This window comes from Scyliorhinus torazame, chromosome 15 (genome assembly GCF_047496885.1).
Source record: "Scyliorhinus torazame isolate Kashiwa2021f chromosome 15, sScyTor2.1, whole genome shotgun sequence".
Classification (NCBI taxonomy): Eukaryota; Metazoa; Chordata; class Chondrichthyes; order Carcharhiniformes; family Scyliorhinidae; genus Scyliorhinus; species Scyliorhinus torazame.
In genome coordinates this window covers 176,836,486-176,863,264 of record NC_092721.1, presented here as the reverse complement: position 1 = coordinate 176,863,264, position 26,779 = coordinate 176,836,486, and the positions used below count along the sequence as shown (strand labels likewise).

Sequence of the window (26,779 nt, the reverse complement as noted above, 5' to 3'; positions counted from 1 at the left end):
CAAAGGCGCTTTTTCTAGTCGGTATCATTACAAAAAACAGGGTGTCCCCGATGCAAAGAATCCAGCCTCTATCGGTACACAGCATCGATCCGGACGATGAGTGGTTTGCCACCCTTACGGTCAACCAGTCCCAAATACGATTCCAGCTGGACACTGGTGCCTCCGCCAATCGCATTGCACGGTCTGACCTCCAAAACCGTTGTGTCAAACCAGCCATCCTGCCATCAGCCTGCCAGCTATTAGATTATAATGGCAATGCCATTGCTGCCAAGCGGCTCATGCCAACTTGAAGTGACACACAGGTCACGCAAAGCCATCCTTCCCTTTGAAATCGTGGACTCCTCGAAAGCCTCCCTGCTTGGCGCGCAGGCATGCAAGCTGTTGAACCTAGTTCAGAGAGTTCACTCTCTCTCTCCTGCTGACGTGTCTGCCTTTCAGGACACTGACTTCAGGGCGCAGCTCGACACCATTATTAACCAGTACCACAACGGCTTCGAGGGCATGGGCACAGCACACTCCCGTACACCTACAAGATTTTATTAAAACCGAATGCCACGCCTGTGGTGCACGCACATCTCCCAATTGGGTGTGCAGCCGGATGCGGACAAGGTAGCTGCCGTCCCAGCTATGAAAACACCAGAGGACAAGAAGGCGGTCCTCCGATTTCTGGGCATGGTCAATTTTTTAGGGACATTCATCCCTAACCTCGCCTCTCATACCACTGCTCTCAGGAACCTGGTCAGGAAGACGACAGACTTCCAATGGCTCCCTGCCCACGAGCGCGAATGGAGAGAACTCAAGGCAAAACTGACCACGGCCCCGGTCTTAGCTTTCTTAGATCCAGCAAAGGAGACCAAAATTTCGATCGATGCCAGTCAATCCAGCATTGGGGCAGTGCTCCTTCAACGTGATGAGGCCTCATCACGGGCCCCCGTTGCATATGCGTCACGTGCGATGACCCCCACGGATGGCCTGGCATTAATGAGGACATAACCAACACAGTGCTCAACTGCCCCACTTGTCAGCACTTCCAGCCGGCCCAACCACGTGAGACCCTGCAGCTCCATAAGTTGGTCACGTCACCATGGACCAAGGTGGGCATCGACCTGTTCCACGCGCTGGGTAGAGACTATGTCCTGATCGTGGACTACTTTTCGAATTACCCGGAGGTGATACGGTTGCACGATCTCACCTCGTCTGCAGTCATTCGTGCATGTAAAGAAACCTTTGCTCGACACGGCATCCCGCTCACGGTTATGTCGGACAATGGCCCCTGCTTCGCCAGGCAAGAATGGTCCAACTTTGCCAGGCGGTACAATTTTGCCCATGTGACGTCCTGTCCCCTGTACCCCCAATCCAACGGCAAAGCAGAGAAAGGAGTACATATCGTCAAACGGCTCCTACGCAAGGCTGCCAATGCTGGGTCTGATTTCTACCTTGCATTGCTGGCCTATCGCTCCGCCCCACTGTCCACTGGCTTGTCGCCAGCCCAGTTACTCATGAGTCGCACCCTGAGGACGATGGTGCCGTCCATCCATGTCCCAGACCTCGACCACGTTCCGGTCCTTCGCCGGATGCAGCTGTCTTGTGCACAGCACAAGGCGGCTCCATGACTCCTGTGCAGCTGATTTCCCTGCTCTGGCTTCAGATGACAACGTCCGCGTCCATCTTCTGGATGGTGGCTGGTCTGCAACCGCTGTTGTCCTTCGGCAGGTGGCCCCCCGCTCGTTCTTGGTTCGTCTACCGGATGGCTCTATTCTGCGCCGCAATCAACGCGCCCTTCGTCTCGTTCCATGCTCGCCACGTGATCCTCCAGTGTCGCCTCGTCCTCCTGCTGACCCTGCCACGGACTATGCAGAGCTCCCTGTCACTCTGCCTGCCCATGAATTTGACGCAGTCCAGCCGACTCCTGAACCGGCGGCTCTCGACCCACCCTTGAGGCGGTCAACCAGAATTTGTCGCCCACCTCAGAGACTAAATTTATGAACTTTTTGAATTTATGGACTCTCTGAATTGTTTCGTTGCTTTGTTTGATCGTTTCCCTGGTTTGTATATAGTGTTGATCTCGTTACTCTTGTTGCATACTGCTTCTCTGCACCAGGCACCTTCCCATGTAAATAGCTTAGTTCTCATGTACGTAGTCCTGTAAATATGTCTTCACACCCCACACGTAGTTAGGAACATTCTCACCACATTATTTATTGCCACATACATACATTTTTTTATAAAAGGGGGGATGTCATAATATACACCAGTATATCATGGTGCAGACACACACACACTGATGGACGCACAGCAAGACCAATCAACACACACAACACCGCAGCCAATCACCAGTTAGAGCACACTCACTATATAGACAGAGGGCATCAGAGTTCCCGCTCATTCGGGATGCAGCCTCTCAGAAGAACAGAGCTCACAGCTTACAGCACAGATCTTCACCATGTGCTGAGTGCATAGACTGATTCGGACAGGCATAGGCCTTTAGTTTAACCTAACATCGTGTTAACCCACAGTGAAAGTATGTTCAACAGTTTCTAACTTAATTAAATAGTGTTGTACTATTTTAAGTGTTGGTGGCCTGTATGTGTTCCACGGATCCAGAGCACCCAACACATCAGTATCAGAAGGAGTTTCCCTTGCCCATGTCTGGCATGATGCCATGAGACTTTGTGGTCTGGAGTCAGTGTTGAGGACTCTCAGGATCGCTCCCCTCTTTATTATATTGCCACTTGTGATTGTTCTGTTTTGCTGGTGGCACAAGGTATAAACAGGGATACTGTTGAAGGAGTCCGGAATGTTCCCTCACTGCTGACATTTACTCAGAAATGTATTCCCCTAGTGATTCACGAAGCAGATAATCAGAAGGTCACAACTGGCTAAATGAGCATGTTGCACAGGTTCTGGCTATGCTGTCCTGTCTATATGTATTTAGCTTTTGACAAAATCATGCTGAAACTATATCATACTCTAGTCAGGCCAGACTGACTGGATGGTCCTATTTCCGATTATCAAGGCTGTAAAGAGAAATTAGAGCTCTAAAATTGGTGCACAGAAGTGCCATAAAACGGATTTCCAGTATCACAGAAATAAATTTTCATGACTTAAGAAACTCAGTTTTGCAAGAGGGCAAGTGAGAGGGAACTGAATTGAGATATACAAGAAACCAAATGGTAAGGACAGCACGGTGGCGCAATGATTAGCACTGCTGCCTCAAGGCGCCGAGAACCCAGGTCCGAACCCAGCCCTGGGTCACTGTCCGTGTGGAGTTTGCACATTCTCGCCATGTCTGCGTGTGTCTCACACCCACAACCCCAAGATGTGCAGGGTAGGTGTATGGAGCGCGCTAAATTGTCCCTTAATTGGATTTTTTTTTAAAAGAAACCAAAATGGTATAGGAAAGATTATTCCAGAACATACTTTTAATTTAAGTGTGGGAAACAAGTGTCAAATACCCAATGGTAAATATAGAACCAATATCAGGATGTTGTGATCGACACTTGAATGGATTTTCAGGCTCAGTGGTAAAAACAAAAATCCTATTATCATCCAACAAACAATTGTACATTGGGAAGGGGCAGAAGTTAGTGTTCCATCAGGAAGGGGAGTTAGAATTATTTTTAGATTCATATTTGCTACTGGAATGGAAGAATAGGTATTCAAATGATCTTATCCAGATTGGGAAGTGAAAAGTCAATTTGTTGGGATTTCTGCCCCAATTACACTCCTGTAACCCCTTCTAGTGTTATATGGACTTTGTGCAAGGATAGTGCAACATTTGCCCTTGTACCTCCTTCCTTGCCACTGTCCAGGGCTCAGACTGAAACAGAGATTTACCTCCTTTAATTTAGTACTGCATTTGCTGAGTAAAATGTAATTTCCTCTATATTGGAGAAACCAAACACAGATTGAGACATTGCTTTAATTATATACCTCTTTTTAACTTTGCAAGTATGGCCCTGAGTGTTTAGTCATTTGCATTTGTACATCTCCATACCACTCTGGTCTCTCTGTCCTTGGCCTCCCTATGGACAATGAAGTTCAAAGAAGAGAACCTTATTGTTCAATTGCAATATACTGCAACTCTATTCTCGATTTCATTATATTCAGACTGAAACCACTGCTCCCATTTTTTCAGGTAGCAGTTATCAGCAGTTATGGTTCGGCTGCTGCCCTTTATAGCTCCTCTGAACTGCTCGTTACACTTTATTTGTCCTATTACCTCTCCATTTTGCCTTCCACCATCATCGCATCCCTTTGTCATTTAATCACTTCTGCCCTCCACCTCATCACCTGATCTTGTTCTTTCCTTCCCTCCCTCTGCTCACATTAAACCCCCAGCCTTGCCCTCCTCAATCCCGCTTTCCCTGGCTCTCCACAGGCCTTAAAAACTGCAAAATCACTAACTTCCAGTTCTGATGAAAGGTCAAACTGAAACATTTACTACTGTACGTTCTTCCCTCCAGAGTTGTCGCCTGACTTGCTGAGTATTTCAAGCATTTTCCATTTTTATTTCAGATTTCCAGCATCTGCAATACTTTTACTTTTGTCCTGAAATACATGCCTGTGTACATTGAGATTTGCTGATGTTTAATTAACTATACAGAACTACATAAGAAAGCGTGAAATTAAATATATTTTAGATACTAATAGCAGCTCACTTTCCAATTGACTGTTTCTTGCTCAGTGGACATGGAGAAGCAAAAAATGAAGAAAAAAAACAATTAAACCAGATTATGAGATTTTGGTCTTCCCAAAAGCACTCGGCATGCATAGCATCGCTCAAACCCAAGTTACGTGGTTCTATCAGTTTTTCTTACATATGGTGACAAAACTGTGATGCTCCTGTTCAGTTTTGTACTGCTGAAAAATATTTATAAATATCATTCATATTGAAAGTTAACATTCTTGCTGTTTTATGCAGCACAACACGAGTTCTTGCCAGAATAATGGCAATCCGTACCCACCAACGTGTTCCAAAATGCAGTTCTAGGGTTTGTTTGAAATGAAACATATCATACACCATTAATCTCCAATGAAGATATAATTTCACCTGATTTGGTTATTTTCTGCTCTCTGTCTGCACAGTTCATCTTCAGTGTCAGATGACTTTCTAGCCAATATTTTGACTTCTTCCTCCAGAGAGGTTACACTATCTTTTAAACAAGTCAACCTCGATCGATGCTCCAGTCTTTCATTTTCCAACTGAGAAGAGCAAAATAATGTGAGACTGAGTGATGGCATAGCAAATGTGCTCAATGTAGGTGTAGGAGACAGAATACAAGTGAGCAATCTAATGTTAAATCTAATTACTATAAGGTTGTGTTAGCGATGACAATTTTTGTTATAATTCGCACTAATATGCTAGAGCAGCACAAAATAAAATGACAAAAGTCTGATGTTCTTGGCAAACACTGACTTTTCAAACTTATGTTTATACAAAATCTAGGTTGCATTTGTTGTCGTGGTAGAAGCATAAGTAAAGCAAAGTCCAGGGCAGGTGTTCTTTATTTATATATATTTTAGATGTAAGTGTTTTATTAAGTATCTTCCTATTTGATTATGTGTATGGATGTCTTTAATAAGTGAACATGCGCGTGTGATGTTATCGGGAGCACGAGTTTTCAATTTAGCCACAAGGGGCTTGTGATGGTTGTGTTTAGCTGCTGGTAGTGTCTGAAGCCAAACTGCATTATTACCTCAAATTTTTCTGAAGTAAAGATTTAACTTGTACAATGCATTTGGCGACCTTTCTTGTGGTCAAATTACCACATCTTTCTGGAGGTGAGGATTAAAAAGGACAAGAAAAAAATTCAAGGTGTAGCATGGCAACACAAAGGTTTATAGAATGAGTAGCTAGTGTGCAATGTGATCAGCGGCAATGGCTATGTTCAGGACTATCAGTGTGTTTGTGGAGAGGCACGGGAACTGGACTGAGTATGTGGGACACTTTTTCCTGGGCAAATGGAATTGCAGATGAGGTTAAAAAGTACTCAGATCTCCTGTGTGTGTGGTTGGCAAAGACTTAAAAGTTGAGGAATTCAGCAACACCAAGGAAACCAGAGGACATTTCATTTGTGGAGTTAGTTGCACTCGCTCAGAATAATTACCATCCTCAGCCTTCAATGATTGCCCAATGTTCCACTGTCATTTTCGAAAGGCAGGACAATCTGTAGGTGCTTTTGTTGCTTAACTGTATCAACTCTCTGAGCACTAAGAATTTGGGGCAGTGTTAGAAGATATGCTCTCGGAAAGATTGGTCGTTGAAGAAGACAGCATACAGCGTCGGTTGTTGCAGGAAGCCACATTAACTTTGAAGAAGGCTCTAGAGATTTCTCAGGGCATGGAGATGGCTTCCAACAATGTATAGGATATTCAAAAGACACATAGTGGAGTGCATCAAGTAAGAAAAGAGCCAGCAAACAAAAAGGCAAAGGCAGTGGAATAATCATTGTAAGTTCAGGGACATGGTGTGCCACAATTGCAACAAAAAGGAGCATTTGGCTAAATAAAAAGTACAGGAGTGCCAAGAGCAAGTCGAAGGCTGGGCAGGGAAGTTCAAATTCAAATGAGCCTCAGTCAGCTACACATCAGCTGGAAAGCACAGAACAGGAAGAGAAGTGCTCCTATGACATGTTCAATGTGAGTGAAGTGCGCACAGAGCATATTTTTGCTCTTCCTCTTCGGTGATCACATTGTAATGAGTACGATTGTCCACCTAAGAAACTCTGTGTTATTGGTCATGGGTTCTTGCATGGCTAATGAGCCCAATGCTAAAGCCACATCTTCAACCGTACACTTAGCAGGTGGTATCCAGGAGGTGGGATTGGTCCTTGCACTCTAGATCACAGGTATTCCTTTCGCACAATCCTTTGCCGGGCTTCTTTTTGATGTCTGATGTCCTCAAAGAGTTGTGTCCCTTCAATCAGGAGGTTTCTCCAAGTAGGTCTCTTCTGAGCTTAGAGAAAAGATTTTCTTTGGCATTCGGGACTCTGCCGGCCCAATGGAGTTGGTTTTGGCTGCTCATGGCCTCGATGCTGGTGCTCTTGGCCCCTTCAAGGACACTGATGTTAATATACCTGTCCTCCCAGCTGATGTGGAGAATCCGTCTCAGACAGTGTTGATGGTACCTCTCCAGGGCTTTGGGGTGGCATCTGAATGCAGTACAAGATTCTGAGCCATATAGAAGAGTTGGGAGGAAGACTGCCTTGTACACAAGGATCCTGGTGTCAGCACGGATGATACGGTTGTCAAAGACTCTCGTCCTTAGGCATCCAAAGATTGGATACGATGTTGAATCTTCACATCAATGTTAGCCCTAGGGAGGAGGTGGCTCCCCAGGTTTGAGAAAATTTTCCACGTTTGGTAAGGGTGATTTTGATGGAGAGAGACTGGATCTTGCCCTAGGGTGGGTTGGTAAAGGAGAGAGTGGAGTTGGCGATGTCAATGTTGTTTTCTTCGTGGATTTCAGCCGTTTGAGGTTGAATTTTCTCCTGTCCATCCTGTAGACAATATCCACTCCACTGGTAAGCTTGCACTTGACAAGGTGAAGAATGGTGGCAATGAAGATGGAGAATAGGGTGGGTGCGACGACGCATCCCTGCTTGACTCAGGTCTTGACCTCGAAGGCTTGTTTTATTTATATTGAGGACTGGACCGACATCTCGTCTTGGAGGAGTCGGAGGATGTTGATGAATTTCTCTGGACAACCGTCCTTTGATTTCTTGATTGACTGACTCAAAATGCATGTAGAGTGGTTAATGTTGCTCCTGGCATTTCTTTTGGAAGTTCCCAAGCAATGAAAACCATTCTATTTATTCTACAGTGGAGGTCGATGGACAGAAACTTAAGATGGAGATGAACACAGGCACCTCTGGATCTGTCATCAGTGAGGAGACCTTCAGGAGCATTTGGGGTTCTAAGCAGGCACCAGCCCTGACTCTTACTCAGTCAGGGATCAACCTTTGAACTGGCGAAATTATACCATTACTTGGAGTGTTTGAGGTGGGTGGACATTGTGCATAACAGCCAAGAAGCAAGAGCACTGCTCCTGGTGGAGCAGACTCGATGGGCCAAATGGCCTAATTCTGCTCCTATTATGGTCTAATCAACAACAGGACTTTCACTAGCTGAAGTGTTGATGGGTAGGAAGCCAAAAGTGTCACCTGGATCTGATCTGCTACATCCTGACTAACCTGAGGAGAGGCATTTGAATCCAAATGACTGTGTGTGTGTGTGTGTGTTTGTATGTATGTAAGGGATTTCAGCAGTAACCAACAATGGTTGCCTGGAGTTATTCTGAACCAAAGTGATCCAGTATCTATACTTGTGATACTAACTAATGGAAGGAATATCCGCAGACACCAAGATCACAATCGTCTATGCCATGACTCTGAGGCAGCCAAGTTTCCGGATCACATGGCAGAAAGAAATAATGCTGTGGAAATTCGACAGGAGGTGGTTCTTGGTGCTCAGGGACATCAAGTGGACACTACTCTGGGAGGTTGAAGGACCTCCTCTCACTAACAACTAACCTACTTCTGCGCCCTCAAGTCCAGCTCAACTGAAGCAAGACTCACCAGTGTCTACTGAGTCATCTGTGGTTCTACACAGGTCACAACAGAGTAGCAAAGTTCCTGAAAGATCGACATGTGGGCTAGGAGGTTTGCTGTTGTCCTGCCTTATGGGGAATTGAATATTAAGGAGGAGGGAGGGGGGGGGGGGGGGGCGCGAAGAGAAGTGTAATAGAGTTTTAATAAGCATCTTCCCATTTGATTATGTCTATGGATATCTTTAACAAAAGTGTGCAGTGCGTGTGAAGTCATCAGGAGCGCAGGCTTGCACAGTATCGCCACGAGGAGTTTGTGTCTAGTTGTGTTTAGCTGTTGCTGGTGTCCGAAGTCAAATTGTTATTACCTCATGAAATAAAGATTTAACTTTTACAACATGTTTGACTACCTTTCTTGTGGTCAAGTTACCACGACAATTATAGCACCAAAAATTGAAAAAGTCTACATTACTGTGTGCATGGAACCCTTCAGGTCTTCTATTCTTTGCTCCAGATGCGATCTCTCATTAATTGCGGTCTCCTGGGAAATCTAAATGTAACATTGAGAGAATTAAATACTGATAAACTAGATTTGATGTTATTTTCTTGCTCGGTGTCATTCACAACTTCTATGTGCTCCTAACAAAGCAGCTTAGGCAAAATATTTGCTTGCATCAGGGAGTCAGTGATCTCCAATCCTCTGATAGCTTTATCAGCCTGGTAAACAAATGCTAAAGCATGTCAACCCTGCATTGTGCTTGTACATCTCCAAGTGGCTGAGCCTTATCTAAGCAACATTAATAACTTATATTTATATAGTACCTTTACCTATAGTATGTATTAAAACACCCCATGATGCTTTACAGAAGCATTATAAAGCAAAATTAGACACTGAGTCACATAAGATATTAGGGCAGAGGGTCAAAAGCTTTGTCAAAGAGGCATATTTTGATTACCATCTAGAAAAAGGAAAGGGATGTTGGGAGGTTTACCAACGGAATTCCAGAGCTAAGGACCAAGGCAGCTGAAGGCACAGCCATTAAACTAAGAAATAATTATAATTTAGGGTGTGAGTTTGGCAAACAATTTATTTTTCAATTGACCCAATTTGTAGGGCAAAATGGACTTTTGATTCATTATTGCCAGATTTGCACTATTAGAGACCAATTTAATATCAGCAAGAGGTTCATGGCAGAATTACACACTTCTAAATTTCATTCTGATACGTTAAGGTAACACAACTCAATTTTATTGAAGGCAGTAATATGCAATACAGGATAAAATTTATGCCAAGTGTACTTCTTGACAGAAGAATTATTATATGATATTTGCAGAATACAAACACAGGAACTGAAAATCCTGACATTGTAGTGTAAAAGGGCAGCACGGTAGGACAAGGGCAGCTCAGTAGCTAGCACAATTGCTTCACAGTTCCATGGATCCAGGTTCGATTCCCGGCTTGGGTCATCTGTGCGGAGTCTGCATGTTGTCCCCGTGTGTGCGTGGGTTTCCTCCGGGTGCTCCGGTTTCCTCCCACAGTCCAAAGATGTGCAGGTTAGGTGGATTGGCCAGACTAAATTGCCCATAGTGTTCAAAAAGGTTAGGTGGGGTTACTGGTTTGTGTAGATAGGGTGGAAGTGTAGGCTTAGGTGGGTTGGTCTTTCCGGTGCAGACTCGACGGGCCTCCTTCTGCACTGTAAATTCTATGTCTATATCTATAAAAGTATATGCATTGTAGAAGTGGCATAATGGAGATTGAATGTGATAACCAACTCATTTTCTATACTTAAATTATTCTACCTGGATAAAATTAACAAATCTCATTGAAACATTAGTACAAAAGATGTTTGTTATGATCATCGTGGAAAGCATGCACTGTAACCAAAACATGTTTTTTAAATTACAAATTAGATGTGATATTAGCTACACAAATGGGACAATTTCAAAATATGCACCGCAGACTCAGTAGAGTCTCAGAGGAGTAGATATAAATCCATTTTGTGGGCAGAAATGGGGTATGAAGTATAATTTTCGGCACAAGAAAACAAAATAAAAGCTTTGGCTCCTGACCGGAAGTAACAAATGAAATGAAAAGCCACGGATCCCCGTATTCCTGTCTCATCCCAGTCCAAAGCGCTGTGCAGAGGAGGGAGGAATCAAACATTAGAGATAAAGATGCAATCAGCAGCAAACAGATTTCAAATATAATGGTGTACGGTGAAATATAATGCTTTTGCTAAGTTTAGAAAACCTTTTCCTCCCATCTTTAAGACCAGGTAGCATAAACAGGCACAGAGAAACCATTTTCATGATTCCTCACCAAATCCTGTTTGGCTGAGGATTAGAAGCAATGTTCTATGGAGTTGCAAGATTAATGTTTTGTAAGTAGAATGAATAATTACCGAGATTCTCCATTCCAGATTCCAAGTGCTGCTGCCAGTGAACAATCTGGACTGTGTCCGGCTGGCGCTCGGGGCATCACCAGGGTAGGATTCTCATGGCTTGACTATGCGAAATATGCATAGCATCAAACATGCCAGTTTCCCTGCATCTTGAATGGGGGCCCTCATCCCAACATTGAAGGACAGGCAATCCCTCACAATGCAAATATTAACCCACGCCCCACTGACGAGAGGAGCACCCTCTTCCCCCCTCACCCAACACCATATATTCATGAGGATGATCTGACCCCCTCAGAACCCCTCCAGAGCCTCCCCAAGACCTCCCCCGGCCCCTTCAGCCACTGGTCCCCTTCAGCTACTACCCCACCTAGCCCTCCCCCTTGTTCCCTCTCCACATTTTCAATGGTGCACTGCCCCCATGGCACAGACACCCTCACAGTAGCTCCTAGTGCAGGGCAGGAAGCCCACTATGGCCAGCAGGGAGGGGCTGGAGACTGGGGACAGGACTGCCACCCAGCGCCAATCCCATTTTTAGCCCTATACAGGATTCTCCGGCCGATCGGGGTTCCCGATCTTAACAGCGGTGAAGGGAGAGGAGAGTCCCAGCCATACTGTTTCTTAGTTTTTTAAAAGCATTAAAGGGATTATCTAAGACTGATTATCTAATAACTCCAATGTCTTGTTTGGTTGAGTAAACCACTTTAGATTTAGGTTGTGCTTTCCCTCACCTTTAATCGTTCCCGAAGACTGTCTCGTTCCGTGGTCATCCTCCGCAGATCTGCTACAGCTTCATCGCGCTCACATTCTAAACGTCGCAGTATATCTTGTGCAGTCAGGCTGTTTTTCTGAGATCTCGGAGATTTGGCAGCATCCCTGCGTAGTCTAGTAAGCTCTTCCTGGGCCTAGGTTATTTTATGCAATTAGCAAATGAGCATAACAAAAATGTAAATGTATTTGGTTTAAAAGAAGCTATTCTTGCAAGTTAGTTACATGTCCTGGTCAGAGTTACACCGGAAATAAATTGGTTTTCATTAGCATAAGTACTTGTAAATTTATAATACAGAAATTCAGTTATGCTTTAAATCAGTCCAGCCATAGCCATTGCCAGCTTTTTATATCACAACGAAGGCTTTGTGTCTAGCACCATGAAATTCAAGCCTCTGATCATTCTGGAACATGTTCAAAGCCATATTAATTTCTTCTTTACAGCATTTCTATTAAGATGCCATGTGCTGCAGCTACAACACATCATCACCTACCCAGCCACGTCCACTGTTTCTTATTTCCGAAGGGAATTCTCCATTTAATCTTTGGGGTACCTGGAGCTCGGAAGTTACAGCAATTATCTTTCACTTGCGCCAAGGACCCCGGGTTCGATCCCGGCCCTGGGTCACTGTCTGTGTACAGTTTGTACATTATCCTTGTGTCTGCATGGCTCTCACCCCCATAACCTAAAGATGTGCAGGTTAGCTGAATTGGCCACGCTAAATTGCCCCTTAATTGGAAAAAAAGAATTGGGTCCTCTAAATTTTTTTTAGAATTCTCTTTCACTTTGTGAACTCTGCACTCAGGTGAAGCTGCTCTGTGAGAATACTTTGATTTTTAATTCATTTACTGTTTTATTATCGCGATTACTTCTTTTTCTTTTAATTCCCTGGATCTTAGTTTAAATCAATGCCATGACAGTGAAAAAAGAGTATACTCACCAGGCAATTGTTCACCTGCCTTTCCTGTGACATCATACTTAGCATTCACATCAAAAATTCAAAAAATAAATCAGTCTGTTTCAAATTAGTTGTTTATATCCCGCTCCAGCGTCATTCAGCTCACGCTACTCCTGCTGCCACTGTTTACATCTCTCTCCAGTCTTGCTCAGCTCCTGCTCCCCAATGTGGTGATATGCATGTGCACATCAATGTATATAGTTATCGGTAGGACCTCCGACCAGCAGGTGGTGATAGAGAACCATCATGTGACTTGAGAGATTTGACAGTTGGTAGGAAGCCGCACTACAGGACAGTCGCACAAGAAGTGGCTCCAGGAGAATTCACTGAATTCAATCATTGTCATCGCCTCTATTATAGTTTGTTATCTTTTCACGTGTTTGTTAACAAATCATTTTACTAGTTAAAGAACTAGATGTTCTTTTTTTTAAAAAAAATATTTTATTGAAAATTTTTGGTCAACCAACACAGTACATTGTGCATCCTTTACATAATATTATAACAACACAAATAACAATGACCTATTTTATAAACAGAAAATGAATAAATAATAAATAACAAAAATGAAAACTAACCCGAATTGGCAACTGCCTTATCACAAGTAACACTCTCCAAAAATATAATTTAACAGTCCAATATATAATTATCTGTAGCAACAACCTATACATATTATACAGTATATATTAACAACCCTGAGAGTCCTTCTGGTTCCTCCTCTCCCCCCCCCCCCCGTGTCCCCCCCCCCCCCCGCCGATCCTGGGCTGCTGCTGCCTTCTTTTTTCCATTTCATCTATCTTTCTGCGAGGTATTCGACGAACGGTTGCCACCGCCTGGTGAACCCTTGAGCCGACCCCCTTAGAACGAACTAAATCCGCTCTAACTTTATAAACCCTGCCATGTCATTTATCCAGGTCCCCACCCCCGGGGGCTTGGCTTCTTTCCACATTAGCAATATCCTGCGCCGGGCTACTAGGGACGCAAAGGCCAAAACATCGGCCTCGCTCGCCTCCTGCACTCCCGGCTTTTGTGCAACCCCAAATATAGCCAACACCCAGCTTGGTTCGACCCGGACCCCCACTACTTTTGAAAGCACCTTTGTCACCCCCATCCAAAACCCCTGTAGTGCCGGGCATGACCAAAACATATGGGTATGATTCGCTGGGCTTCTCGAGCACCTCGCACACCGATCCTCCACCCCAAAAAATTTACTGAGCCGTGCTCCAGTCATATGCGCCCTGTGTAATACCTTAAACTGAATCAGGCTTAGCCTGGCACACGAGGACGACGAGTTTACCCTGCTTAGGGCATCTGCCCATAGCACCTCCTCGATCTCCTCCCCCAGCTCTTCTTCCCATTTCCCTTTTAGTTCATCTACCATAGCCTCCCCTTCGTCCCTCATTTCCCTATATATATCTGACACCTTATCTTCCCCCACCCATGTCTTTGAGATCACTCTGTCCTGCACCTCTTGTGTCGGGAGCTGCGGGAATTCCCTCACCTGTTGCCTCGCAAAAGCCCTCAGTTGCATATACCTGAATGCATTCCCTTGGGGCAACCCATATTTCTCGGTCAGCGCTCCCAGACTCGCGAACTTCCCATCCACAAACAGATCTTTCAGTTGCGTTATTCCTGCTCTTTGCCACATTCCATATCCCCCATCCATTCCCCCCGGGGCAAACCTATGGTTGTTTCTTATCGGGGACCCCCCCAAGGCTCCAGTCTTTCCCCTATGCCGTCTCCACTGTCCCCAAATCTTCAGTGTAGCCACCACCACCGGGCTTGTGGTGTAGTTCCTCGGTGAGAACGGCAATGGGGCTGTCACCATAGCCTGTAGGCTAGTCCCCCTACAGGACGCCCTCTCTAATCTCTTCCACGCCGCTCCCTCCTCCTCTCCCATCCACTTACTCACCATTGAAATATTAGCGGCCCAATAATACTCACTTAGGCTCGGTAGTGCCAGCCCCCCCCTATCACTGTTACGCTGTAAGAATCCCTTCCTCACTCTCGGGGTCTTCCCGGCCCACACAAAACCCATGATGCTCTTTTCAATCCTTTTTAAAAAAGCCTTCGTGATCACCACCGGGAGGCACTGAAACACAAAGAGGAATCTCGGGAGGACCACCATCTTAACCGCCTGCACCCTCCCTGCCAGTGACAGGGATACCAAATCCCATCTCTTGAAATCCTCCTCCATTTGTTCCACCAACCGCGTTAAATTTAACCTATGCAATGTGCCCCAATTCTTGGCTATCTGGATCCCCAGGTAACGAAAGTCCCTTGCTACCTTCCTCAACGGTAGGTCCTCTATTTCTCTACTCTGCTCCCCTGGATGCACCACAAACAACTCACTTTTCCCCATGTTCAATTTATACCCTGAAAAATCCCCAAACTCCCCAAGTATCCGCATTATTTCTGGCATCCCCTCCGCCGGGTCTGCCACATATAGTAACAAATCGTCCACGTACAAAGATACCCGGTGTTCTTCTCCTCCTCTAAGTACTCCCCTCCACTTCTTGGAACCCCTCAACGCTATCGCCAGGGGCTCAATTGCCAGTGCAAACAATAATGGGGACAGAGGGCATCCCTGCCTTGTCCCTCTATGGAGCCGAAAATATGCAGATCCCCGTCTATTCGTGACCACGCTCGCCATCGGGGCCCTATACAACAGCTGCACCCATCTAACATACCCCTCTCCAAAACCAAATCTCCTCAACACCTCCCACAAATAATCCCACTCCACTCTATCAAATGCTCTCTCGGCATCCATCGCCACTACTATCTCCGCTTCCCCCTCTGGTGGGGGCATCATCATTACCCCTAACAGCCTCCGTATATTCGTGAAGAACTAGATGTTCTGTGTGCATCATTACCACGGCCACAACACAGAGCAGAACATGGTACCAAGATTGTCAAACATTTAAGGATAACAACGGAGAAGATGTGACGAAACACCAAGCTGAAGAAAGAAAATTCTTCCGCCTACCTGGTAAACTATGGGCAACTAGAACTCAATGCCAAGGAAGACTGTGAAATTAGAGATTGGTGGTTTGAAGGCACCCCACCAGCTTCAAGTCATCAGTAATGTAGATGAAAATTGGCGTGTTTTCAACCAGCAATTCAGACTCTACTGTGCAGCCCTTTGCCTGCAGGCACAGCCTGACGAGAGGCATATTGTGTTGCTGCTCGTGATAGCAGGTCCTCAAGCAATAAACATTTCTAATACCTTGCCGTTCGACAGCAAAGCGGAAAGCAAGGGAGCTTTGATGAAGTTATAAAATTCTTTGATCACTATTGCTCCACAAAGAAAAATGAAATATTCAAGTATAAGTTATCTCTTTCACATGGGCATTTAGACGGCGGGCAAATCATTCGATAGTTTTCTAACCGACTTGCGGTTGAAGGCGCAGTCATGCACATTTAGCATTTAAAATCGTCGATGATCCGTGATCAGATAGTGTTCGACATATCAAATGACAAGGTATGCGAGAGACTATTACGGGAAGATGAGCTTCAACTGGAAAATGCTGTCAATATGTGTCATACCCCCACGCTAGCTGCGTAGCAGATTAGCATGCTCAATCTGAAACATTTTGGCGGCAATGTGGCAGACGACGCCAGCGGCATAAGCACTGTGACGCATTCAAAAAAGAAACATGATCGTAGTGCGGGTGCCCATTTTGAGTAGCCTACCAGATCCGCCATTTTGTTCCAGCAATGTGGCAATTGACATGGTCACAGTGTGGACATGCCAAAGGAAGAAACCCCATAGACTACGTGGCCCAGATGCTGGTAAACCTGGTGGGAAGGGGCAGCTTCCCCAACCTGCCAGAGATAGACAGAGCCTAGAGGTCACTCCGGCCAAAACGCAGGGCCGTGAGCAGCCGGGGACTATAATAGCCAAGATGCACCGGTACCAGGACCAGGAAAGAATCCTGCACTGAGCCGGACAGACAAAGACCGGAAACTGGGAGAGACACCAGATTCGGATATACCAGGACATTGGGGCAGAACTAGCCAAGCACCAGGCAGAGTTTAAAGAGCAATGGCGGCCCTGTACAAAGGTGGGGTAAAGTTTGGGATGTTATACCAGCCAAACTATCGGTCACTTTCCAGGACAGGACAGGGAGCATTACTTTATGGCCCTTGGGACAATGACAGATTCTTCCAAGAGAACAGGCTGGGAAGGCTGCAACAGAGGGAAAGGTGAAAAGATCACTCGGAGAGACTAAAACACTTAAAAGATCATTTGCACGGGATGGTACCGCCTCGTTTTGAACCAGAGAGCCAAAACACAGCAAGGAAAGGGCAAGGGCAATGGAGCGCAGGAGTGGGAGAAGAAGAGGAAGAGGGGGAAGAAATGTAGAGGCGAAGGATAGACTTAGACTGACCCCAGGAGGGGGGCCACCACGTTAGCGGGAAAGCTAGCGCCAGGAGCAAAGAGAGTGAGGGAATGCCACGACACATCTCCCAATGGGGTGATAGTTAGGAGCGGTAAACAGGGAGGGGGGGAGGGGGAAAGAGGAGGGAGGCTACAACTGGTCGCACATGGCACCTCAGACAGCCATTTGAGGGTCCCCAAACAAAGGGAAACCCCGGAGTGCAGGGGAGCATCCATAAGGTCAGCGGTGTTCTGGAAGGGGCACCAGTGGTCCTTGTTAACATGTACGCTCCAAACTGGGACGATACGGAGTTCAGAAAGAGGACCATGGAAGAAATCCCCTGACATAGACACGCACTGACTAATCATGACTTTAACTATGTTCAGGACCCATGGATGGACAGATCAAATGCCAAATCGGGAAGACCTCAAATATGGCAAAAGAACTATGCGCATTTATGGAACAGATGGGGGCAGTGGAGGTTCACACATCCAGGGGAGAATGAGTTCTCCTTCTTCTCCCAGGTACGCACAAGGTATAGACACGCATTGACTTCTTTGAGGTGGGGAAAGCGGTGCTTCTAGAGATAATAAGAACGGAATATTCCACGATCGTAATCTCCGACCACGCTCCACGCTATATGGACGTTAAGTTGGAGACGTCCATACCCAAAGCCCCACCCCAAGGAGGTTGGACACGGCCCTCCTTGCCGACAAGTCCTTTTGCGAGAAAATAACACAGGCCATAGACAGGTAACCTGATGAAGGAGCTACACTCCGAAAGCTAATGACTCCAAACAAACCTGTTGGACTTTAACCTGGTGTTGTAAGACTTCTTACTGTGCCCACCCCAGTCCAACGCCGGCACCTCCACATCACACGTGGTGAGATAGTGATCTGATACAGAGCAAGTTATCATGGAGATTCTTTGTACTCCCCTGGCACTACCCCTATGCACGACTGTCCTCATGTACGTCGTCTTATAACCATCGTCCAACCACTGGATGTGCTCGCACTTATATCTGAGTGTCTTGTCACATGAGACGTTTTGAGACCGCATGGTGGCTCTGTACCATCACCTGCTGGTTGGAGGTCGCACCACCAGCGATCTACAATATTGATTTCAGGCATATCACCACACTGCTCAACTGGCGATCAACAGCACTACCCCAAAGCTGCAGACTGGCTGGCCAACCTGTCGGAATTTCTCCAACTGGAGCAAATCAAATTCGCCATCCGGGGTTGGAAGAGGGCTTCTACAGGACTGGAACCCATTCACCAACAGGACCCATTTGTAGCCAACAGCCAGTAGAGCAGGGGAAGGGGGGGCACAGACCAGCCACAGATCATAAAGGAAAGGGAAAGGGGTGAGGGGGGGGGGGGGGGGGGAAAGGACCATAAAAAAGACCACGGTACACAAGGGGCATAACTGCAAGGGACAGGCCCAAGGGCAAACAGAGACCCAGAGGGGAGCAGCAATACACGGGGAAATACATGCTGGGGGCCAACACTAGGCAGGGCAACTGAGGCACATCGGCCAAATGGGGGGGAAAAACATGGAGATGTTAATATGTATAGTGATCCTCATTTGTTTGTTTTTCTTGCTCTTTGATCTATCTCACTTTTGTAATTTTAATTCCACCTTGATGGCTTTTGTTTCATATGCACGGTTATGACACTTGTAATTTAACGTATGAACTGAAATGTGTAACATAAAAACGTGAAAAGCATAAAAACATTTATAAAACTAAAAGATCCTCTGGGGACATAGTACATGACATGTATATCCCAAGAAAAGACGAATATGAAATGTGCACCAGGATAAAAAAAAGGATTTCAAGATGAGTAGAGGCAGAGCTCATGAAAACAGAACTCCTCCCGTTCTCACATCACATGACCCCCGTGAAAAAAAAAATCACAGTAGCACAGTGGTTAGCACTGTGGATTCACAGCACCAGGGTCGCAAGTTCGATTCCCGGCTGGGGCACGGTCTGTGCGGAGTCTGCACGTTCTCTCCGTATCTGTGTGGGTTTCCTCAAAGTGCTCTGGTTTCCTCCCACAAATCCCGAAAGACGTGCTGTTAGGTGATTCGGACATTCTGGGGGCGATTCTCCGAGCCCCGCGCCGCTGGAATTGGCGGGGCCGCCGATTCTCTGGCCCGGATGGGCCGAGCGGCCGCCCTGATACGACAGAGTCCCGTCGGCGCCGTTCACCCCTGGTCGCTGCCGGCCAGAACTCTGTGGGAACGATCGGGGGGGAAGCCTGTGGAGAGGGGGGCTCCTTCACCGGGGAGGGGGGCCTCCGAAGGGGTCTTGCCCGCGATCGGGGTTCACCAATCGGCGGGCCGGCCTCTCCCCCCCCCGGGCCTACTTTCCGCCGCGGCGGGCCCCTGAACACTGACCCCCATGTTGGGTCGGGGCCGGCGCGCGAAAGAAGCTCCCCACGCATGCGCAGGATGGCGCTGCCAAACTGCGCATGCGCGGGACCCAAGGCGCCGTGTCTTTTACGCGCCGCCAGGTCTCCGATGCCGCGATGAGGCCCCGCCCCTGCAAATCGCGCCACGCCCCTCCCAGCTCCACAGAGGCCCCAGAATAGGGTTCTGGGAACGGGCGCCGACGCCGGAGTAAAACACTCCAGTTTTTACTCCGGCGTCGGCACTTAGACTCCCGTTGGGAGAATCCCACCCTCTGAATTCTCCCTCTGTGTACCCGAACAATCGCCGGAATGTGGCGACTAGGGGCTTTTCACAGTAACTTCATTGCAATGTAAACCTACTTGTGACAATAAAGATTATTATAGAATAATGTGACGTTCAACTCAATCTGGCTGTCTCTTCATTTTTCTAATGCAGCAAATCATTAAACTCTCCCATTGTGAGCATTTTTTTCAGCCGGTCTTGAGAGCATTTGTTATAGGGAAGATTGACTTGTATTATTGCGAGGTGAAGTTAAGTGCAGGCCGAATTCATTATCATGCTCTAATGGCACATTTGCTTCTAATTATCATCCACAAGGTTGACACAACAAGAAATAGTTGCTTGGGATGAAACTTTGGGGGGGGCGTGGGGGGTGGCGAACTTTGCCTGTGGAACCAAAGCCAAAGAATAATCGTAGAATTTCTAGTGCAGAAGGAGGCCATTCGGCCCATCAAGTCTGCACCGGCCCTTGGAACGAGCATCCCACTTTAGCCCACACCTCCACCCCGTAACCCAACAACCCCACGAATTTCTGGAGTTACAGAACATATTTTCCATTGAAGAATAGCAGCAAGTTACAGAAGAGATTGATCAAGCTAGTGTATAGAAATAGACACCAAGATTAAAAAATCGTACACAAAAGACAATGAAAATAACAAGATTGTTCCTTACCTGCTCATACAGGAGTTTGCTTTGGTCTTTTTCTGCAGTTAAAACTTTGACATTTGCCTGAATTTCTGCCATGTGCCTTTCATATTTACTTAACATGATTTGAAGATCATCGCGCTCTTTAATAATGCATATCAGTTCAGACTCATAGCTTCCTCCCTGATTTTGATAAATGACAGAAAGTAAACTGGTTATCAATTAGCCAGAAAAGTGTACAATATTTCCCGCATGAATGTTACTTTCCTCTTTCAGAAGTCAATCCAATCAATGGCTATATAAATATACAAATGTTGCGAATTGTCAGATACCTTTTATAGAGCTTCAAATGCTTTTGGAATTAGTGTACATAATGAGACAGCATTTCTGCTAGTTGAGAGACAAGGACTAGGGGCATAATCTGTATATTAGAGCCAGACCATTCAGGAATTAAATTAGGAAACAATTTCACAAAAAAGATGGTCGAAGTCTGGGACTCTCTTCCAAAAATGGCAACTGATGCTGGAACATTAATTTTAGAACTGAAATTGATAAGACTTGTGCTAACCAAAGGTACAAAGAGATATAGGAACAAAGCAGGTACATAGAGTTAAGTTGCAGAAGTGGAAAGAGTGGAACTTGGAACAATCAGCATCAATAGGGAAACGGTATTCAACAAACCCTTGGGATTGAGGGCAGATAGGTCTCCCGGCCTGATGGCCTACATCCTAGGGTGTTAAAGGAAGTAGCAGCAGAGATAGTGGATCCATTGGTCATGATATTCCAAAATTCAATGGACATAGGAAAGGTTCCAGTGGATTGGAAAAATGCTAACTTAACGCCCTTATTGAAAAAGGGAGGGAGGCAGAATGTGGGAAATTACAGACCAGTTAGTTTAACATCTGTTGTTAGAAAATTGTTAGAATCAATTATCAAGGACGTAATATCAGGACATTTGGAAAGCCAAAGCGCTATCCATCAGAATCAGCATGGTTTTATGAAAGGCAAATCATGTTTGTCAAATTTGCTTGAGTTCTTCGAAGATCTAACAAGCAAAGTTGATAATGGGGATCCTGTCGATGTAGTATATCTGGACTTCCGGAAAGTGTTTGATAAAGTGCTGCACAGAAGGTTAATTCACAAGGTGAGATCACATGGGATTAGGGGAACTTATTAGCTTGGATAGAAGACTGGCTGACGGGGAGGAGACAGAGGATCTGGATAAAATGGGTCTTTTTCTGGATGGCAAGATGTAACAAGGGTCCTGTCCTTGGGTCCCAGCTATTTACAATCTATACTAACGACTTGGATACAGGGATAGAAGGTTCTATAGCCAAATTTGCAGATGACACAAAAATAGGTAGGACAGTAAGTTGCAATGAGGATAAGAACCTTACAATGGATATAGATAGGTTAGAAGAGTGGGCCAAACGTAGCAGGTGGAGTTTAACATGGAAAAGTGTGAGGTCATGCATTTTGGTCAAAATAATGGAAAGGCAAATTATCGAAATGGGGAGTGACTTCAGGGTGCTCCGATGCAGAGGGATCTGGGTGTCCTCATGCATGAGTCACAGAAAATGAGCATGCAGGTGCAGCAAATAATAAGGAAAGCAAATGGAAAACAAATGGAATGTTGGAATTTATAGCAAAAGCAATTGAGTATAAAAGGTAAGGAAGTGTTGTTGCAACTATCCAAGACATTGGTAAGAGCACACCTGGAGCATCCAAGCATTGTGCACAGTTTTGATTTGATTTATTGTCACATGTACCGAAGTACAGTGAAAAGTATTTTTCTGTGGCCGAGGGAGCGTACACAGTACGTACATAGTAGACAAAAAGATGTCAAATAGTACATCGACAAACAGTGACTGGTTACAGTGAGGAACAAGGGGCCAACAAAGCCAATAAATGAGCAATAGCAGCATAGGATGTCGTGAGTAGTGTTCTTATAGGAAACAGATCAGTCCGAGGGGGAATCGTTGGGGAGTCTTGTAGCTGTGGGGAAGAAGCTGTTCCTCTGTCTGGAAATGTGGGTCTTCAGACCTTCTGCCTGATGGAAGGGTCTGGAAGAAGGCAAAGCCTGGGTTGGAGGGGGTCTCTGATAATGCCTTCCTGGGGTAGCGGGAGGTGTATACAGAATCAATGTGAGGGTGGCAAGCTTGTCTGATGCTTTGTGCTGAGTTCACCACACTCTGCAGTTTCTTGCGATCTTGGACCGAGCAGTTGCCATACCAGGATAGGATGCTCTCTATGGCACATCTGTAGAAGTTTGAGAGAGTCAATGCAGACATGCCTAATTTCTTTAGCTTCCATAGGAAGTAGAGACGTTGTTGGGCTTTCTTTACTGTTGCATCAATGTGAGTGGACCAGGACAGACTGTTGGTGATGGTGACCCCCAGGAACTTAAAGCTATCGACCATCTCCACTTCGGAGCCATTGAGGCAGATGGGGGTCTGTGTCGTGCTACACTTCCTGAAGTCGATGATCAGTTCCTTGGTCTTTCCGACATTTAGAGAGGGGTTGTTTTCAGTACACCATGCAACCAAGTGGTTCATCTCCCTTCTGTAGTCTGATTCGTCATTATTTGAGATACGACCCACCATAGTCGTATCATTTGTAAACTTATAAATTGAGTTGGAGTTAAATCTTGCCACACAGTGTGTACAGGGAGTACAGTAGAGGTCCCCTTATTTGAGGCGAGGCAGTGGAGGCAGTTCAGAGGAGGTTCACTAGATTGATTCCAGAGATGAGGGGTTTGTCATAGGAGGAGAGATTGAACAGTTTAGGCCTATATTCTCTAGAGTTTAGAACAATGAGGGGAGATCTAATAGAGGTATACAAGACGCTAAGGGGTATGAATAAAATAGACGTGGAGCTGATGCTTCCTCTTGTGGGGCATTCTAAAACGAGAGGTCATAATCTTAGAATAAGAGGTAGCAAATTTAAACCCAAAGGGTTGTGAATCTGTGGATTTCGCTACCCCAGAGTGCGGTGGATGCAAGGTCAGCGAGTAAATTTAAAGAGCTAGACAGATTTTTAATTAATAATGGGTTGAAGGATTATGAAGAACGGGCAGGATGGTGGAGTGAGGCCAGGATGGGATCAGCCATGATCACATTGAGGGGGTAAGGCTTGGGAGGGTAAAGTGCCTACTCCCGTTCCGAGGTCATGTGTTCTAGGGAGGAGATGCTCTGGCTGATTTCAGAAACTAGTTCTTGGTCTGTAACATTGTAGGTAGCAGATGAGGAACATATCAGCCATGACCGAATGACGGAGAGGACTTGATGGATCAAATGGCCTAATTCTGCTCCTATATCTTATGAATTTATGAACTGTGATCTCACCAAATAGTGGAACAGGCTCAAGACGATAAATGGCCTCTCCGTTACTTTATTATATTTATTTAATTGCCCCAATCCATATAAATTTCACTTGCATATAATTACTGCTCCCATCATATCTAAATATTTTATAACCAGTGTTAATTTGTGTACTAATGAGCTGATTTGAGGAGATTGAGGGCAAACAGCAACTTTCATGTGAGTCAATCGAAGAAGTTCAATGACCATTCTGGTAGAAACACTTATTAATGGAAGATATAATGGAAATTGAGATAGGAAGTGTTGTACAAACATCAAAGAGGAAGATGATGATGATTGAATCAGTGAGATTGACTGGAGAGTTGATTGAGAGAAAGAATTTCCCATTAGTTGGGAGTCTAGGACTAACTAGGGACATAATCTATAAATTGGACCCAAAACTTTCAGGAGTGAAATTAGGAAACAATTTCACAAAATGATGGTAGAAGTTTGCAACTCTTTCCCACATTTGTTAATTGTTAATTTTAGAACTGAAATGTAAATGCAAGACTGTTAATATCTTACTAGCATGTCTCCCATACATGTTTTAGAACAATTCATACATAAGCTTTATAAGAAAAGCCATTTATATCAATTAGATCATTATGGGCACCAATCTTTCAACTTTGGCAGTACTGGGATCAGGTCTCAGGGTCCAGTGGTAATTTTGGGAGGGAGAACACGCAGGCTCTTAGAACAACAAAGAAACAGTTCCTAAATTCCAGGAACACTGCAGATTGGATTTGGGCAACACCAAGGCAGCTCCTAGGGCCTGGGATCACTGGGCGATCAATCCTGGTTCTGATAGCTTTCCTGAAGGAGTGAAGTTCATAGATTGGAAATCATTATACATATTTCTGGGTTTCTGGGTAATGATAAGCATTTCTGGAGCAGGGAGCACCTAAAAATGTGATCTCAGAATTTATGAAAGCCAAAGGATGTGCAGTTTCAATCATGACTTTTTCTAGTTCACAATTCTACTGGCATTGTTGTGTGCTCTACATTCAGCTACAGTTTACTAAAACTCAAGGGACGTCCAATAAAAAAAGATTTGAATTTATATCGCCCCTTTTACAAAAACTCAGAAAATCCAGTACCGTTTGATGTGATTTTTGTAACATATGAAACGAACTTCAATTTATGCACAAAAAAAAATCCCCAAATAGAGCAATGTGATCATGGTCAAATTGTCTGCTTTAATTATGTTGGTAAGGAATATATTATACTGGTCAGGACATCAGGGATAAATCCCCTGTTCAGGCTCAAAGTATTGCCAATGGATCTTTACTATCCACCGAAAAGAGCAGACATGGCCTCAATGTAATGCCACATCTGAAGATGGCATCTGCAGGACCCCCCACAATGCATTGGCTACGTCATCCTAGATTTTTAATTTATTTTTATTTTTTTCCAATTAAGGGGCAATTTAGCCTGGCCAATCCATCTACCCTGCATATCTTTAGGTTGTAGGGATGAGACCAGCTCAGACACGGGGAGAATGTGCAAACTTCACACTGACAGTGTGACCCGGGGCAGGGATTGAACCCAGGTCCTCGCCACTGTGAGGCAGCAGTGCTAACCACTGCTCCACCTGCCACCCTATCCTCTTAATCTCTGGAGTGTGTACACCCTGGTTGGGCAGAAACAATCACAAAAGGTACAGAATGAAGAGTCTATGGGAAAGGCTGTGAATAGCCTGCAGAAATTATGCTCTAATAAGTTGCATCATGGTTTTCCTCAGTGCAAGTAAAGCTGAAGCACAGTGAAGGACTACCTTCACGGGTAGGCACATGTGAACTGAAACATGACTTTATGCACAAAATAATCTGTTCTTTGGATGAATAGTAAACCCACTTAACAGTAATTCTGATCCTTTACCATTGTGGCAAATAATAAATATCAGTGGCAGACCATTCCCCATGATGGAATCAGAAGTACATGCCATTACCACTCTCTTCTTTTCTGCCCCATTTCTTTGCTGTTTGCTGGCCTACAATGATTCCCAGTCGACCAACACCTTAATTTTTAATTTATCAACCTCATATCAAATTCATCCCTCACCCCTTCCCATTTCTGTAACTTCTTCCATATATTTTAACCTCTAAGAATTTGGTATGCCTTCAACTTAGGACACTTGTACATCCCAAATTCCCTTTTGATTGGCAGCTTTGTCTTCAAGTGTCTAGACTGTAAACTCTGAAACTCCCTTCCTAATATACTGTGACCAAACTTTCAGTCCACCCTCCCCCCTCATATTGTCTGATTACGCTCCTGTGTTAAAGGTGTTTTAAAATATAAGTTGTGACTAAATATCATTCAATTTGTTATCACAAATTGTCATAAATAATTAAGGGGAGAGATGCAAAGAGAATAAATACAGTATATATCAGTAGAAGTGGAGGGTAGAAAAAAAAGGAGAGAGATTCAACAGTAAAACAGGAGAGGCAGGTGAGAGACCATGGCCAGGATTTTCAATTCCCCGCAACTGCAATCGGGAATCCCAATTGGAACATCTCCCAAAAAACGGGATCGATGCGAGGCTCCAAACCCATAGCTATTCTCCACTGCCCCGCCATCAGCTGTGGTGCACCACCCACACTGCGTTGGCGGGAGGATGCAAATTCAGGTTTTGCATACATAAGTATGCAAGTAACGGGTTGGAAGCCTGTGATTGATAGTTTAATGGTTCGGATGCAGCTGCTTGGTGGATTGTTTACTTATCTTTCCCTTCCATGCTTGAATACATCTCAAGTAACCTGCTTTGATGCTAACCACAATGTTTATAAACACTGTTACTATGATTGAGAGATCCTCAGCACATCAAAAGCAGTTACGTGCTTTCTTCTGTGAGAAAAGAGAATGTGAAACCATTTAACTCCTTTGATGTGGCGATTCTCCATGGAATTAGTCTGGTGAAACTTTGTTGCACTCCCTCTATAGCCAGTATATACATACTTAGGTAAGGAGAACAAAACTGCACACAATACTCCAGATCCGGTCTCACCAAATCTCTATACAACACCAGCAA

The 26,779-nt window shown here is 45.1% G+C and overlaps 1 protein-coding gene across 8 annotated transcripts in view; it reads right to left on the bottom strand.

Annotated features, from left to right (window-relative positions):
* Window positions 1-26,779, bottom strand: part of tsga10 (testis specific, 10) — a 261,516-nt gene that overhangs the window by 137,227 nt on the left and 97,510 nt on the right. For all 8 annotated transcript variants that reach the window (XM_072477177.1, XM_072477170.1, XM_072477174.1 and 5 more), the window contains 4 exons: window positions 20,420-20,575; window positions 11,679-11,852; window positions 9,021-9,098; window positions 5,054-5,205 (listed from right to left, as the gene is read on the bottom strand). In XM_072477177.1, the coding sequence (XP_072333278.1) occupies window positions 5,054-5,205; window positions 9,021-9,098; window positions 11,679-11,852; window positions 20,420-20,575 (560 nt within the window). The remainder of the gene's footprint in view (window positions 1-5,053; window positions 5,206-9,020; window positions 9,099-11,678; window positions 11,853-20,419; window positions 20,576-26,779) is intronic.